Here is a 15,278-nt window from a genome sequence, read left to right on the forward strand (position 1 = left end):
CGGCGGAATATGTCAAACAATGTGTGTCGACAGGCAAAGGATGGCACAGTGTCCTGCAAAGTGGATTAGCTGATGAAGGGAGCGGTGGCTGTCATGTTGTATTCACGGTGGACATTCACCGGTAGGTACAACAGTGATGGCCGCCGAGGAGTACAACGAAAACTGACCAAGGTACGAGTGACAGGCAGTGAGCAATGGTTGACAGCTGCAGAGAACCTCTCTACCACTGTCGCAGAGTGGTGTGTGGAAGCAAGAAGAAAGACGCGAGAGAGGATGGACTCTTATAACCTTTGCAGAGGTTGGTCCCCGTCAACGCTGCCGCTGCGAGCTGCCAGGTGTGGGTATGGGGTCAGGTCCACCCTCGATGGCAATCGTTTCATTTCCCTCTGGGGCTCGAGGTTTGAGCGGGATCCTCGCCGCTGCCCAACTCCCAAACACGACCCGAAGTGCCGGACCACGCCAGCCTTCGACGGGGAATATCGATGCTGATGAAGCTTGGGCCCTGGCACCCGGCTGCCTGCATGCTCATTTCCAGGCAGGCCAGGGAGTGGCGAGAATTGGTTCTGGACTATGCATGCCTTGCAGCGGCAGGCATTACCGCCTGCCACAACCCATCCGTCAATACTTGACAGCCCCAGGTCTTTGTTCACGCTCGCCAGCAACTACCAGTCTCTCTTTCTGCTTTGCCTCCTTCCAGCCGGCCAGCTCTGACGACAGGGAATAGGACTCGCTCCGGGCAAGCTAGAGCCTTCGCTCGCAGCCTGATTGCGGGATGTAGAGCACTGATACCTGCGCCAAGGTCGGTAGCTTGGGCGGACAGCGGCAGCACCCTGTCCGTTTGCGCCATACGACCGTTGCCGTGTGCGTTCGAATACATGATGGTTATTAGAGTTTGGCCCATCTTAATTCGGGGCGAAAGCGATCTTCGACGCATCACAAAGACTCGGTAGTCCCATCTGGCCACTCGTATCATTGACGAGAGCAGATACGTCCCGCGCTTGATTGGTTTCGAGACGTGTGGATCTTACGCAATCGTAATCGACTTGCATACATGGCGTGGATCGCACGACGGGTTCACGCGAGATACCTCAGGAAAGTCTCTTTCGACGACTCGGGGGCCATCTTTCAGAGGCTAGTTCGGCGTGGAGAGGCCAGTCGATTCTGTCGACTCTGGTCAGCATCGGGCGAGTTCTCGTGCTCCCTTGCTTAGCTCGCTTTCCAAGCCTTCAAACGCTCAGGAGATGCATCCGAATTCCCGTGGGGAGTGGAGCAGGCTGGCGGGGGAGAACCAAGCAGGTGACGGCGCCTCTTGCAACGCCTTCCCCCATTGCAGTAGGCCGTCGGTATGTTGAGCCAAGCATTTGCCTTTCCCCTCCCCCATGGGCAAGGCATTCCAACGCAGCCGGGCGAGTGTGGGGACCTGCAGATCATCCACCAGCACCTCAACCAGAATCTGCGGCAGCTTGCGCACGCTCTTGACTCGCGGTCTACGTCAGTCTCCATCTTTCTATCCAAGCAGGACCAGTCGTGGGCAGATGAAGTGGCTCCGTTCTCGCGGCCACCTCCATCAAATCAGCCGGGGGGAGCACAAACAAAGAAACGATCATGATACTCGAGACCGACCCCGGACGCGCCATTGTTAGCGCGCAGACGCCACGCGCATCTGGCGTGCCCCACCGACTCCACCCCTCCAAACTTGGCCGACATGTCTCAGGTCCATTTTCTGGAAGACGGCGGCCGGCATTCGGGTGGCTGCTTGCAAAGTACCCCCTACAAGGTAGCGGTGTTGACGTTGCCAGCGACTACACCGCCTCTTCGCCCTGCGCCTCTCCCCATTCAGTGTCGAGACTCGATCATTCTGACGATGCTTTCCCTCGACACGAGAATGTGCACCCGGGCTTCCTCGAGCAAGTCTGCTGCGTGGAGACGAATGCAATCTCGTGGACGATGCTGGTAGGCTGCTTCTCCGCCTTGTGACCGACTCTATCGAGTATTCTTGCCGCTTTTTCGCGATGCAACGCGGTGCTCTTTCCCCTTCATGGCATCGCTTCAAACTCCACCCCCGAAGTCATCACGATAGTATTGACAGCCTTGCAGGGATGCCGCTTGTCACCATCCTCCGTGACCACACCCGCCGATCCTGTGCGTCCTGCCAAATTGCGAGAACGAATCTCGACCGGCTCTAGCCTCGCCCAACGATCATTGTACCCCCCGACGTGTCCCCGCCCCCAGCAGTAAGCACCACCAAGAACAGGCGCGGCTGCAGTGCATGAGCTGCGAGCGACGCCCTAAATCTCCGAAGAGCTGCAGGAGGTAGTCAGTTTCAACGCCGCAGGGTCGAAGGCGAGCGGGCCCGATACACGACATTGAGGAGGGCGGGCATGTCACCGCATCTCACCGCGCCTCGTCTGCTGTCATGTTCGTAGGACGAGAAAGGGGGGAGCATCGACTGGGCGAGAATGAACCGGCTTGAACCATCAACGCTCGAGGACTCCACCACGACATGCACCTCCGACCCTCCCCGAAACTACACCTTCACGACCCCCGACGGACCCATCCCGCGCTCGAGCACGCCGCAAATTGCGCTTTGTGAACCCAACAAGCCGCCGACCCCCCTTAGCGCCGCGAAGCTCTCACGCCCAACCTATCAACGCACCCTCTTCCGCGCTCGTCCTATCAAAGCCATCTGCATCGCAGAGCTGGAATCTTTCAACTACCACAAGTTCACGTGACGAGACGTCGTCTGTGAGCGTCCGCTCTCGCCTTTCACGAGATCTGCTCGCCATGCAACTCTCAAGCGACCAGCGCGAGATGGCGGTAACACGATAGTGCGACACGGCACACGAGGACAAATTTCATCTGCAGCTAGCCTCGAGCTCCGGAGCGGAGCGGGCGCCGGGCGGAATCCGTCTCTGCAGGCCTGCAGACCAGCAAGCAGGTTATCGGCAGCAACCGCGACGACATCGCTAAACGGCAGCCCTCCTGCCGTGCTCGATCTGCAAATAATCGGCGCATCAACCACAGCAGGAGGAGTTGCTGCTGTGTCTCTCAGCCTTGGCAAGGCTGCCGTGCAGCGGGGGCAAGGAGGGAGCTCAACGATCGCGGAAAGCGGCGCATCGGCCTCGAAGCCGCGAGGCTGCGCTGTCCGCCTCACCGACCAATCACCGCGCTAATCCCAAGCAAGCGCCTTGCGGCCAGAACTTGATGAGGGCGAGCACTACAGCCCACTGCCCATTGGCTCGAACCGCGCCGCCCCTCTGCTTGCTCTTTGGCCGAGCACCCGCATGATCGGCCACCAGCGTGCCGCTTTCACCGGGATTGCCTTAGCTCTGACGACTCTCCTCCCTGGCCGACCCATACTTTGCTCACGATAATCTCCGTCTCAACCAACACGACGGTGCATACGACGGCGCCGCGGCGAACGATGCTCATGCGTTGACGCCCGACGCTCGAGGCGAGCACAAAGAAGCCCCCTGAAAGCCAAAAGTCAACAAGTCACGTAGGTTTCGGAAGGTTCGCATGAAAAGCACTATGTACCTAGCGGGCAGCGGAGTCCCTGTCAAAGCAAACAAACAAGCAAGCAAGCAAAACTCACGATGCAATTTCGACCCAGAACGAGCAAAAAGTTCCCTGCCTGCCCTCTTCACTCACGACTCCCACCCGACCCAGTCCCTCCCAATCACCCGCCAAACCCTCACCTCGCCACTCCTCAGATCCCCCAGCCGGAACTTCTCGCTCCTCACGCCCCCCTTTCGCTCTCTCCCTTGCTCCCAAGCCCTCACTGACCGCCTCGTGCCATCCCACTCCTCCACAACCGCGACGTGGTTGAGTCCGTAATCGCTGCGGTACTTCGTCTTCAGACTCCCCGAGTGCCCCTCAAATTTCGCGTTGCGGAGGGTGATGATGTCTCCGCGCCGGATCTCGTCGTACTGCATCGTCGACGCGTTGGCCAGGTTGGCGTACACCAGGGCGCCGTAGGCGCGCGTGCCCACGGGCAAAAGAGCATTGGGTTGGGCTTTGATGAGTTCCAGCGGGAGGCTCCAGGGTGACGTCGGGTCGCCGATCGTCGCGTCTTTCTTGCTGTGCCCGAGGGCGCCCGCGGCTTCTGCAATCTTGGTGCCGAAGCGCTGCCATGCTGCTTCCAGCTGGTCCTGTCGGAGGCGCGCAGGCGGGGGCTCATGGCGCTGCTCGAATTGCACGTCTGACGGGTCGGAGGAGTCGTAGCGCGCCGACACGATGGTTTGGCTGTAGTCCATATAGAGGATGTAGATGTCCTTGCTGATTTCCTTCTTGCCGCCGCGCTTCGATTTGGACGTTTCTTCGCATTCCGACAGGATGTCCACGCCGTTGCGGTCTTGTAGGGAGGTTGGGAGCGGCTGTGCTGCCGTCCACCACGGTGTGTCGGTGCTGAGGTTGATGTCGCTGGCCATCTGGCCGTGCTCGCCGCTTGGTCGCGCCTGCTCAGTGGATCGTCTGATAGTAGTCGCGCCTCTCTGAAGATCGCTCGATGCACGTGCAGGCGCTTGTGGTGATGCGAGGGCTTGTGCCATCGCGCCGCCCGGCGCACGTTCGGTAGATCTGCGAGATGGAGGTGACGGTGCAAACGCCTCTGGTGGAGAGCTCTCTGTTGGCTCTGGTGGAAGTGCACGCTGGGGAGGCAAAGGTGGCGCTGCACCAGGAGCGGGACTTCGCGGCGGCGGAGGCACAGCGCGAGTGCTGTCCTCATGTCGATAGGGATCGTACTCATCGTCTGGCTCCTCATCCCTGGGCGGAGGGACCGGCGGCGGCGGACGATCCATTGACGGTCTCGGTTTTGGAACGGCTTGTGATGGGGGAGGAGGTGGAGGTACAGCTCTGGGAGCCGACGTAGGGGGAAGCTGCGGCGGAGCAGAGCCGAGCGGCGACTCGGTCCCGAATGTGTTGTCCGTCAGACTCGCCTCGCGGACATGCGGAGCTTTCAGCGCATCTCGATGTTTGGCGCTCGATGCAATGTCGGTATCGTAATCACCGTCGTAGTCAGACCCCACCGGCTCATCCTGATCGAGCTCATGGGTTGTCGGCTGGCGGCTTGGAGGTGCCTGTGTCGGGGGCGGTGGTGGAGGGGGTCGCAGAGATCCGGCTCCTTCGCCGCCCGGAACCGGTGGCGCAGCTCGACTCGACCTCTTCTCTGCTGCTACTATGGAACCTAGATCGTCGCTTGGGACCTCTCTCGTACCCGGGACTGGAGGAGCTCCGGGACGAGCTGGAGGCGGTGGTGGTGCAAAGGAAGACGACTCAGCGGATGGGCTCTTAGGATATGCCGACATCTCGTCATCCGACTCTGAGCCGGGACCTGGGGACGTCACAGGCTGCGGTGGAGGTGGCGGCAGGGGACGTGATTCGGGAGCAGATGGACGCGTGTTGCTGGGCACTGGAGGTGGAGCACCACGCTCTTGTGAGGGAGGTGCTGGCGGTCGAGAATCTGTCTGATGATCAGCGCTTGAAGAGACGGGCGTTTGAGCATCAACGACTCTACCTTTTGGTACCGGCGGAGGTGCATTTCTGCCTGAAGTAGGCACACGCTTGGGCGGAGGTGGTGCTTGTGCGGGTGGTGTCTCATCTTCCTCTGATTCTTCAGCTGGAGCCGCTCGTTCAGCTTGCTCAGGAGCAGGAGGCTTTGGTGCAGATGACATGCCTGGTACCGCGACCATTTGCGGTATCACTTGGGCGTCCGCGCCTTCTTCAGGCTCTCTCTCACGCGCCGGCTGCTTCTTCCGCAGTGGTGCAGGTGGCGGAGCGCCGAAGGGATTGAAAGGCGCACCCATACCAGGCATACCGCCTCCAAGCCTGGCCATGCGAGCTCGGAGCTCTTCCTTCCTCCTCGTCTCCTCGTCCACTTCATCCTCTTCCTCATCTTCTTCTTCATCCTCCTCTGCACCCTCCTCATGGCCGCCTTCGAGTGGTGCATCTCGCTCGACCGGCCGCGGGGTTTCTGCAGGCCGTTCGTCACTGTCTGGTCCCAGAGTGCCCGTGTCGTCTTCCTCGGTCAGTTCTCCGGCACCGCTCTGATCCGCCTCATGTCCATCGCTAACCAATTCGTGCTCCGGCATGGTCGGGCCGGGCGACATAGGCTCGGGAGGACGACGCTGTGAGGATGGCACGCGAGGCATCTCTCGGGATAGATCAGAGGACTCCCTCTCAGTGTCACCATTGCGCGCACGCTCCAGATCCTCCACTTCTCCCTCAGCTGGGGCAGCCACATCGGAAGATTCCGATGCTTTCTTCTGAGGCGGTTTCTTCTTGCTCGCAACGTCTGCTCTTCTCGCCGCCTGCTCCTGCTGCTGCTTCTGCAACATCGCCATTCTTTCCTTCAGTGTCAACGGTTTCGGCGCATCTTCATCTTCCTCGCCTTGAGCCGCAGTCGCAGGCTCGTGAGTCAACCCTGCTGCCTCCGCGGCAGCACGATCCTCTTCCTCTCTTTCTTTGATCTCGGGATCCTCCTCCCGTACGTATGGTCTATGTACGGGCTCCACTTTCGTTGCGGGCGGGACGTATGCGTTCTTGCTCGGCGGGGGAGCAACGAAAGGCTTCTTGATGAAGTTGCTGGGCTGCTGCCTGCCGGGTTGGACGGGAGCGATGGGCGCGGCGGCGGGCTGGTTGAAAGCTGCAATTCGGTCTTTGAAGGCGTTGGATTTGACTGCAACTGGCGGAGGCGCTTTTTTGCTAGAAGTGGGAGTGGGAGTGGGCTCGGCTGGTTCGGCTGGCGTGGGTTTCGGAGCTGGTGGGGGGGATTGCTTCACCTCCTCTTCCTTCGCGCTCACAGGGGGTGGGGCGGATTGAGTTGGTTGGGACGTGATCGCAGCAGGGATCTCACGTGTCTCTTCCTCTTTCTCCGGCTCTCTCGTGCTGGTGGGAGAGGCGGGCTGAACCTCCTGCTTCGCCCGGCCACCAGGCCGAGAGGGGCGCACCGGCACCTCAGGCTCGTACTTCTCGACGAAATTGGAGGGGAACAGCCCATCATGCTTGTCGCCCGTTACGTCTGTATACTCTCCGACGTACCAATCGTCGCCTTCGAGCTCGGTGACAGTGATGACCTGGCCGACGGGAAAGGTGAGATCGTCGCCATGCTCGCTGGTGTATTCGTAGACCGCCTTGACTTTGAACGGAGGGGCAGCCATGTCTGCGGGCGCCTGATTGTGCAGCACACAGGGCACGGGAGAGGTTGCGTGCTTGCGTGGCTTGAGGTCGCTGACGGCCGGCGGTGGTGGAGGGAAGGCAGAAGCCGGGATGTAGCCGGAGGGGACGGCCGGCGCGCTTCAGCTGCTGCCTGCTCCAAGATACGATGCGTCTTGCTATAGCCAAACACGAGTGCGTGGAAAGCGACGATCCATTCAGCGAACAAGGTGGGGGTGGGGTGGTGGGAGGAGGTGATGCGGTGGAAGTCGTCAGCCATCGGGCCCAGCTGGCTCCAAATCTCCGCCACACATGACGTTCACGTGCGGCGCCATTGGCCGAAGTTTATTTGAACCTCCAGCCCTGCAGCTTCCATCCACCGACGGCCATTTCGACACCGTCTTCTTCCCACAACATGGCCGGCACAATATCAGCAAAGGGGATCCTGAAACAACCATCAACACAGAGCACTCCATCCATCTCGGACGAGCAAAAAGCAAAAGCCGACCGAGACAGACGAAACCTAGGCATCGCCCTCTTCCACGCCAACAAGATCCGGGCCCAAAAGGATGTAGAAGCGACAATTCTAACCAATATCGAGACACTACTCGAATACCCGCCGCAGACACCTTTCACATCAGCCCAGGCGTCCACTTTCGTCCAGCTACTCGCTCCCTTCCAACCCTCCGACTTCGACAGCTTGGTTGAGGAACGGACGCTCGATGGCAAATGCGGCTATGCTCTGTGCTCCAACGCCCCGCGCTCCAAAAGCATGGGCAGCAATGCGGCGTGGAGATTGAAAGGCCATGGAGCACAAGATTACTGCAGTAACGAGTGCCTTCGCAAAGCGCTGCATGTGAAGATGCAGCTGAGTGAAGTGCCTGCTTGGGATCGGGAGCTCGGACGGGATCCTGACATTGTGTTACCAGAAACCGATAGACCGCCGACGACTCATGCTACTTCTGAAAGCCGGCAGCGGTGGCATCAGTCATCGGTGAACGATGATGAGCTGGCGTCGGAACGAGGCGAGAAGGCGAGAGGCTTCAGACCCACTCAGGTCATGGCTGACACTATTGTGGAGAAGAAGACGACTTCACCAAAGCCTTCGGAGCCTATCTCGCCCGCGCTTGCAACACCGCATGACTCTATCGAAGGCTACATACCCGTCCAAGCCACTAAGAAGGTGCAACCGACTGAGCGTCGCACCACCTTTGCCAGCGATGTGGTCGTGCCGAGACCCAATATCCCAGAGACTGACGAAGAGGCATCATGGAAGGCGCTCTTCGAGAACATGTCTATACGTTGAGACAGCACTACCCTTTGAGGACAGATATTCCACAGTTACAACCAGTCATTCCAGCTCGTGATGAGCATGGCGATCTACCGGGAGATACCTGCTGCCTAATAAGCCAGCGGGTGAATACTATCTCAAAAACTGAAAGAGCCGACCAATGCGGCTAATTTCATGACCACCAATATCCATCAGCGCTCTGTATGACCGAAACGCCTCGCCATGATGAAACCCAAGCCCACTCTATCACGCGCGATAAATGGCATCGGCCATCTTCACCACCGCACTCATTTCCCCCGCATCATGAACCCGAACAATATGCGCGCCGCCTTGAATCGCCGCAGTGACCGTAGCCGCGGTGCCCAGCGCTCTATCCTTCGGATCCTCCACCCCAGTCACCTTCCCGATAAAACTCTTGCGACTACTGCCGGCCAACCAGGCGTATGCTTTCGATGACCCGCCGGAAGTCAACGTGCGAAACTTCCTCAAAAGCTCCACATTTTGCTCGACGGTCTTGGAGAAGCCAATGCCGGGATCAAGGATGATGCGCCATCGTCGAATGCCCGCGAGCATCGCCTCCTCGATCCTTTCCTGCAGCTCTCCCTTGACTGTCTCGATAAGTCCTTGAGGATAGGAGCAGTTCTCCTCGCTCATCATCGTCGCCGGCGTACCGCGCATGTGCATCAGGACGTACGTACATCCGAGACGTGCAACGGTGGCGAACATGTCTGGATCGAGGGTACCGCCGGAGATGTCGTTGACAATGTGCGCGCCCGCTTTCACCGCGGCCTCGGCGACCGCAGCGCGATATGTGTCCACCGAGATGGAGACTTTAGCAGCCTCGGGTAAAGCCTTGATGGCCTCGATTGCAGGCAGCACTCTCGCAATCTCCTCTTCAGCGGTAACGTCCGGGGCGTTCGGTCGAGAAGACTGTCCGCCAACGTCGATTATGCTTGCTCCCGCCGCAATCTGCGCCTTCACCAACGTCCGGAATGTCTCCAAATTATTTGGTTTGTAATGTCCTCCATCAGAGAAGGAATCTGGTGTGACGTTCACGATGGACATGATGCGCGTCGGGAAGCGGGGGTCACGACTGCGGATGTCATCGCCCTCATGCCCGAGATTTGTGAGCGCAAACATTGCCTGAGGAGGATTCTTTGCAACAAGGTTGTGGAGTGCCCGAAGTGTGGACACCCTCACTCCCGGCACTCCTCGCATCTTGGCTGTTACGATGCTATGTGATGGTCAGTGATACTGCGTCCTGTAGAGTAATGGAAGTACTTACTCGCACAATGGACGGAGCACGAACTCCCTTTCGAGCATCAAGGCATGCGGAATCGTCAGCCGTTCCGTCTTCATCTGCTCGTTCCTGAACATCAATATGTCCAGGTCGATATTCCGCGGACCCTTGTCGATCATCTTCTCTCTCCCCAAGGTCTTCTCAATCCCTTGCAGTCTGTCCAGCAGCGACATCGGGTCCAGAGTAGTCGTGATCTGCCCATGTCAGTTGACCAACAGGGTTGAACAGCGTGGGCGGCACAATGCATACCTCGCAGGCTCCATTCAAGAAACGACCCTGGTCTTCCACGTACATCGGCGCGGTCTCGTACAATGGGCTCGTTCGAAGGATGCGCATGTCCGCATCCGCATCGATAAGGCGGCAGGCATTCTCGATGTTCTGAAGCCGATCACCGACGTTGCTGCCGAGGGCGATATATACCCTACCAAACGTTGTTGAGTCCTCGTCCTCTGGGTTTGGCTGTGAAGCGTCGTGTGTTGACATCTCAGCGACATCATCTGCCTCTGGCCCGTCCTGCGATGATTTGTTTGGGAATCTGATTCCAGATGACAATATGTCTACGCCCGCAGTGCTAGCCATGCCGGAGCCCTCTTCGAGCTCGGCATTGTTAGTAGCGTCCAGACGTTCCGCGGTCTTTTTCGGTAGGTTTGGCTCTGGGTCTGCCACCCAACTTTCCGTCTTTCTGGTCTCCCTGACCGCAAGGATATCGAATGAATCATCGCTCTCCCCCGTCTTAAAGAACGTCTGCACACTCACTCGCTGGAGAACAAGATCCGGATCTGGGAAGCGCAAGGTCTGCAACAGACCTTCCGCAAGAGTCTGAGGTACCTCTTGCGGAGCCGAAAATCGGATCTTGTCGCATATCCTGTGCAGCACCGAGTGTGTGATATCGGTCAAGATCCTCGTTTGCTCTGGAGCTGACAGATAGTGCGGATCCACATTGCTGTGGACTGAACTTGCATTCGGCTGACAAACGGCTCCGAGATTAACCAAGCATCTTGTCATCGTATATGAGCCGAGAGACGATTCCTTGAGCAAGATTTTGATGTCTCTGAAAGCAGGTAGGATAAGACTCAGTTCATGTTTGCCAGGGCCGAAATTAATTCGCATTGTCGTTGCTGAGACAGTGTTTAGAGATGGTGCGGATGAGGGCGGGAGGTAGAAAAGGTCAGAATACAGAATGCCCTCCGCATGCGGGTACGCTTGAGGAAGCATGCTCGCTGCAGCTGCGTAGCGCGCCAATCCATTCGCTGTTTGAGTTTTGCAGAATCTGGAGAACTCCGGGATTATGTTTGCCAGCTTAGTGTCTGCAGTCCGATAAAACATGGTGGCTCGGAATCTCGCAGGTTCGCTTTTCATACGTACGAGGCAGTCGCTGCTAGATTAGTACGTGTGTTCGGGGACAGCGGCTCCGGAAACGTACACAGGACGGAACTGATGTTGTCCCACGCTCCAAGCCGATTTCTCACGGCAGCTTGAGGTTTCGCCATTTACTCGTGCTTGTGGATGTGACCGCCCAGTATTCGTTGGAAGTGATACTTCTGAAGGTCTGCCCCTGGGTAATTTTGTCCGCCGAAGAGTAGATGTCCTACGCCGATGAGAATCATGCCACAGATAATCAAGGAAAGGCACTCACAAAATAGGGCGGCGGCTCATTGGTTTGTGTTGCCGAATCGACGCAATGAAGGTTCGCCGAAATGGCAATTGCAGCGGTGTGGCACATTGTAGGATCGACCGTCTTCCCGAAGAACGAGCGCCATGGAAGCCCCAGCCCCAGCCCAAGCTGCTGCTCGGGGAAGCAGTTGTAGAGGGCAAGCTGAGGCGCATAGGCGCATTTCTTAGTCTCATGATAGCCTTAGGTAACAAACCGCAGACAGTCTCCCGAGAGATTCGCGCACGCACGCTGATAGAGCCCCCTCAGAGCGCTCTTTGCTCCTCCAAAACATAGTAAGATTGAGGGTAGTAAGGTCGAACAGGGCTGTGGACGAAACCACCCAACGAACTCCGGAAAATGGGGCGAAATCACACAAGCGTGTGAAAATCGAGTCGGTTAACAATTCCCCGCACCGGTATCGCTCCAGGCCGTCACCAGTCGTGTAGGGGTGTCAATATCTTGAAGGAGGCATTAGGCATTGAAGACGAGTACAGTCAGGTTGAAGTCTGACAACCATTAGCGTCGGCCAGGCCCGTCCGGTCCGCTAGCGTGGCGCCTCCACATCACATCAATCTGTGCCGTTTCAAACTAACCTCATTCCAATCTCCAAAGTTCCCATCCTCTTCAAAGAGTGGCAATGTCTCTCTGGCAGTACGTCTCACAATTCCCATTGACATGATCAGTACTGAGCGTCGCAGATCTTACCGGAACCTTTCGCCGCGCACACGCCTAATGCTTGGCGGAGGCGTGATGGCGTACGCGGTGTTTGGCCTTTTCATCTCCGACAAAGCCGAAGAAGCGTTTGGCTTGACCCCAACGGAGGAAGACAAGAAAAGGCTTCGAGAGGCTGTGCCGAAGATTCACATCATTGAGAAGGAGAGCAAGTGACTTATGGCATTTCGACTACGACTGTAACGGCGGGGAATCTGGGTTCTTACCGATGCGACCCTGCTACGGCTCCGGCACCTGGTCGACCAAGCCAAATGCACCTAGTTCACGGGCCACTGGAACTATAAAGCACTAAGGCAGACACGAAACTCAATTGCGTCGATCGAGAACGGCATGAGACGAATCGAACGCCGTTCGTTCCCTTTCTGACGAGCTGTGTGCTATCGATGCCACCTAAGACGACTGCACAGTCGGAACGAGAATTCCAAAGGCGACTTTGTCCAGACGATACTCGGCGTACATTGGCGACCAACTTTGCGCGAGACGGCGAAGGCTAGACTATGCAGCCGGTGATACGTTGACTGATCGTCTGGTTCCCCCGCAGCAGCGCAAAATCTTGTCAAAGGTGCGGTGCCTTGCCGAGCTGGCGGGGGCTGAGTGTTGCGCACGGTCGGAGAGGTAGCGTTGAGTTCTTGTCCAAATCAAACCCCCCCAGGGCCTCTCAATGCACCTCGAACATATCCGTCCGATCCTCTACTGTCTTGAGCAGAGGGGCAAGCTTATTTGCATCGCGAAACGCTTCCGTGACGTTCTCGCCCATGCCCGTCAGCTTCTCTCGCACCGCATCATACGTCTCCTCCTTGGCCGTATACTGTCGGATGACCTTGTTCGACCCATGTTCGATGTAGACTCGCGTGTCTCGGATTCGGATGACGACTCCGTCGAGTCGCAAGAAGAATCGGCTCAGCAAAAGCAGCCGCTCCGGCATGACGCGGATCTTGATGGCGAACAGAGTAATCCCATTGTCCGCCATCTCGTCTTCGTACAAGTCGACGTTATCGAAGAAGAGGATGGGATCCGGCCTGCTCAACAAATCCGTCCGAACCGGGTTCTTCCCTTGATCCGTCTCCGCCCACTCGCCTTCCGCACCACCTTTTGTCGTCGTTCCCACATAATCGGTGCTGTAGCTCCAATCGAACGGCTTCACAACCTGCTTGACCTCCTCCTGATGACTCCGCTCCCGCTTCCACTCCTCGGCAACAGCAACTTGCAACATCCCCTCCTCCGTCTTTCCCACGCGGTCCAGCGCATCGCGCGCATTGAAGTCCAGCGTCCATCCAGTAGGAATATGCGTGATGGCGATGTAATTATCCCCGAAAATCATCTCTGGAATCGGGATCCCGATTTCCTTGCCCAGCTCTTCAATCGGCTCGGCTTTGAGGATGGGAAGCTTGCGCGTCGTCACTTTCCACACGCCATTTCTGGATGTGCAGCTTTGCATGCCGCTGCCGGGGTGGTCTGAGATGTTTGTGCCCATCTCGTTGGCGAGCGGTGCCGGATGGCGTTCATGCGACGGAGTGAAGTGGTGCAGAGCTGGCGGCAGATGCTAGGCTTGGCGTAAGTCGGAAGTGGAAAGTGTGAACGCCGGTCGCGTCGCCATGGCAACGCGTATTTATCTGGCGAGCTTCGTCGAAGCTGCGATGCACACCTCATCGACGACACTCGTCTTTCCAAGATTCCGTTGTCGTGCGCAGGAAACGGCATTCGTCTAAATCGTATCCACTCTCATTCCTACGATAGCGCAGACGTTGACAATGGCCGACATCCAAGCCCTTGAGCAGCGGCTCGAAGGCATTTCCGTTCAGGATGAGAATCAGGATGCGAATGCCCATGGGGCGGCGCACAAATCAAAGGTGAGGAAAAGCGACGACAAACCAGACGATCATGGCAATTGCTAATGTCGCGAAGGGCTCGCTCTCACACGCCATCTCCTTATCCAACCTGGGCTCTCAAGCAGCTCAGAACCGAATGAAACTGCCTCTCCAGAAGATCCCCACGAACGCGCAAAGCAAGACGCTCCAAGCGACATCTCAAACGACCTCTACGACCACGACCATCACGAAAATCACTCTACCCTCGCAAGCAGCCCAACATCAACAACGCCACAGCGCCGAAAGCCGCGACTCGGAAGCCGAGCCCATCACCCTCCTCCTCCCCGCCGACACCAAACTCCTCAAACCCAAAAACTTCCACCTAGGCATGTTTGAGATCGGCAAGCCGCTCGGCAAAGGCAAGTTCGGGCGTGTGTACCTCGCGCGCGACCGCTCGACAGGCTTCGTGTGCGCCCTCAAAGTGCTGCACAAATCCGAACTGCAGCAAAACAAAGTGGAAAAGCAGGTGCGGCGCGAAATCGAAATCCAATCCAACCTCGCGCACCCCAACGTGCTGCGCCTGTACGGCCACTTCCACGACACCAAGCGCATCTTCCTCATCCTCGAATTCGCGGGCAAAGGCGAGCTGTACAAACACCTCCGCAAAGCGCAGAAATTCCCCGAACCGCTGGCCGCACAGTACATCGCGCAAATGGCCAGCGCGCTCAAATACCTGCACAAAAAGCACGTCATGCACCGCGACATCAAACCCGAAAACATCCTGCTGGGCCTGCATGGGGAGCTGAAAATCAGCGATTTCGGGTGGTCGGTGCACGCGCCCAACAACCGGCGCAACACCATGTGCGGCACGCTCGACTACCTGCCGCCGGAGATGTTCAAGCAGGGCCCGGAGAACTGGTACACCGAGGCGATTGACCTGTGGTCGCTGGGCGTGCTGACGTACGAGTTTCTGGTGGGCGAGGCGCCGTTTGAGGATACGATGGCCATGACGCAGCGCCGGATTGTCAGGGGGGATATGACTGTTCCGGCGTTTGTGAGTGCTGATGCGAAGGATTTGATTACGAAGTTGTTGGTGTTGGATCCGGCGAAGCGGTTGAGTTTGGAGGAGGTGGAGAGTCATCCGTGGATTCTGAAGCACTGTGTCAAAGGGGAGCGGGGGACTCATCAGAAGTCTCTTGGGGACAAGCGATAGACGGGCAGTGAGAGGAGTGTGGGTGGTTTCATCAGTTCATTTTCTTTCAGTCTCTCGAAGCAAATGGCATCGGCGGCGGCGATGGAGTTCATAGAGTCCATCAGTCGCACAAGTTTTTCAGTGCAGTT

General features: G+C 57.8%; 7 protein-coding genes across 7 annotated transcripts; 4 read left to right on the forward strand and 3 right to left on the reverse strand.

The window, feature by feature from the left end:
- The first annotated feature begins 1,408 nt into the window (after positions 1-1,408).
- On the forward strand, positions 1,409-2,349 carry BDY17DRAFT_98919 (uncharacterized protein). The gene is made up of 2 exons (XM_033738913.1): positions 1,409-1,953; positions 2,098-2,349. Exons 1-2 carry the CDS (start codon positions 1,606-1,608, stop codon positions 2,236-2,238), a joined length of 489 nt encoding a protein of 162 aa, XP_033591782.1. The 5' UTR covers positions 1,409-1,605; the 3' UTR covers positions 2,239-2,349.
- Positions 2,350-3,647: 1,298 nt separating this feature from the next.
- On the reverse strand, positions 3,648-7,157 carry BDY17DRAFT_322080 (uncharacterized protein; the record flags this gene model as incomplete). Its single annotated transcript, XM_033736748.1, has 2 exons — positions 3,648-5,461; positions 5,516-7,157. The coding sequence occupies 2 exons, from the start codon at positions 7,155-7,157 to the stop codon at positions 3,648-3,650; spliced, it is 3,456 nt and encodes a 1,151-aa protein (XP_033591783.1).
- A 296-nt stretch (positions 7,158-7,453) lies between these two features.
- BDY17DRAFT_98961 (uncharacterized protein) lies at positions 7,454-8,636 on the forward strand. The gene has a single exon (XM_033738914.1). The coding sequence runs from the start codon at positions 7,568-7,570 to the stop codon at positions 8,456-8,458; it is 891 nt and encodes a 296-aa protein (XP_033591784.1). The 5' UTR covers positions 7,454-7,567; the 3' UTR covers positions 8,459-8,636.
- A 53-nt stretch (positions 8,637-8,689) lies between these two features.
- BDY17DRAFT_248087 (folic acid synthesis protein) lies at positions 8,690-10,226 on the reverse strand (the record flags this gene model as incomplete). Its single annotated transcript, XM_033730878.1, has 3 exons — positions 8,690-9,677; positions 9,729-9,937; positions 9,993-10,226. The coding sequence occupies 3 exons, from the start codon at positions 10,224-10,226 to the stop codon at positions 8,690-8,692; spliced, it is 1,431 nt and encodes a 476-aa protein (XP_033591785.1).
- Positions 10,227-12,034: 1,808 nt separating this feature from the next.
- On the forward strand, positions 12,035-12,285 carry BDY17DRAFT_322083 (uncharacterized protein; the record flags this gene model as incomplete). Its single annotated transcript, XM_033736749.1, has 2 exons — positions 12,035-12,048; positions 12,096-12,285. The coding sequence occupies 2 exons, from the start codon at positions 12,035-12,037 to the stop codon at positions 12,283-12,285; spliced, it is 204 nt and encodes a 67-aa protein (XP_033591786.1).
- Positions 12,286-12,787: 502 nt separating this feature from the next.
- Positions 12,788-13,567, reverse strand: BDY17DRAFT_315697 (TIP41-like family-domain-containing protein; the record flags this gene model as incomplete). The annotated part of the gene is made up of 2 exons (XM_033735929.1): positions 12,788-12,826; positions 12,875-13,567. The coding sequence occupies 2 exons, from the start codon at positions 13,565-13,567 to the stop codon at positions 12,788-12,790; spliced, it is 732 nt and encodes a 243-aa protein (XP_033591787.1).
- A 175-nt stretch (positions 13,568-13,742) lies between these two features.
- Positions 13,743-15,272, forward strand: BDY17DRAFT_98980 (serine/threonine-protein kinase 12). Its single transcript, XM_033738915.1, has 2 exons — positions 13,743-13,979; positions 14,035-15,272. Exons 1-2 carry the CDS (start codon positions 13,881-13,883, stop codon positions 15,148-15,150), a joined length of 1,215 nt encoding a protein of 404 aa, XP_033591788.1. The 5' UTR covers positions 13,743-13,880; the 3' UTR covers positions 15,151-15,272.
- Positions 15,273-15,278: the final 6 nt, after the last annotated feature.

The sequence above is a fragment of the Neohortaea acidophila genome (genome assembly GCF_010093505.1).
Source record: "Neohortaea acidophila strain CBS 113389 unplaced genomic scaffold BDY17scaffold_3, whole genome shotgun sequence".
NCBI lineage: Eukaryota > Fungi > Ascomycota > Dothideomycetes > Mycosphaerellales > Teratosphaeriaceae > Neohortaea > Neohortaea acidophila.

What these genes read in the sequence shown, in the direction of transcription:
- BDY17DRAFT_98919 (XM_033738913.1), top strand. Translation starts at nt 1,606, where the DNA reads ATGATACTCGAGACCGACCCCGGACGCGCCATTGTTAGCGCGCAGACG. An exon ending in CAATCTCGTGGACGATGCTG is followed by an intron (nt 1,954 to 2,097) that starts GTAGGCTGCTTC and finishes ACAGCCTTGCAG; the next exon opens with GGATGCCGCTTGTCACCATC.
- BDY17DRAFT_98961 (XM_033738914.1), top strand. Translation starts at nt 7,568, where the DNA reads ATGGCCGGCACAATATCAGCAAAGGGGATCCTGAAACAACCATCAACA.
- BDY17DRAFT_98980 (XM_033738915.1), top strand. Translation starts at nt 13,881, where the DNA reads ATGGCCGACATCCAAGCCCTTGAGCAGCGGCTCGAAGGCATTTCCGTT. An exon ending in GGGCGGCGCACAAATCAAAG is followed by an intron (nt 13,980 to 14,034) that starts GTGAGGAAAAGC and finishes AATGTCGCGAAG; the next exon opens with GGCTCGCTCTCACACGCCAT.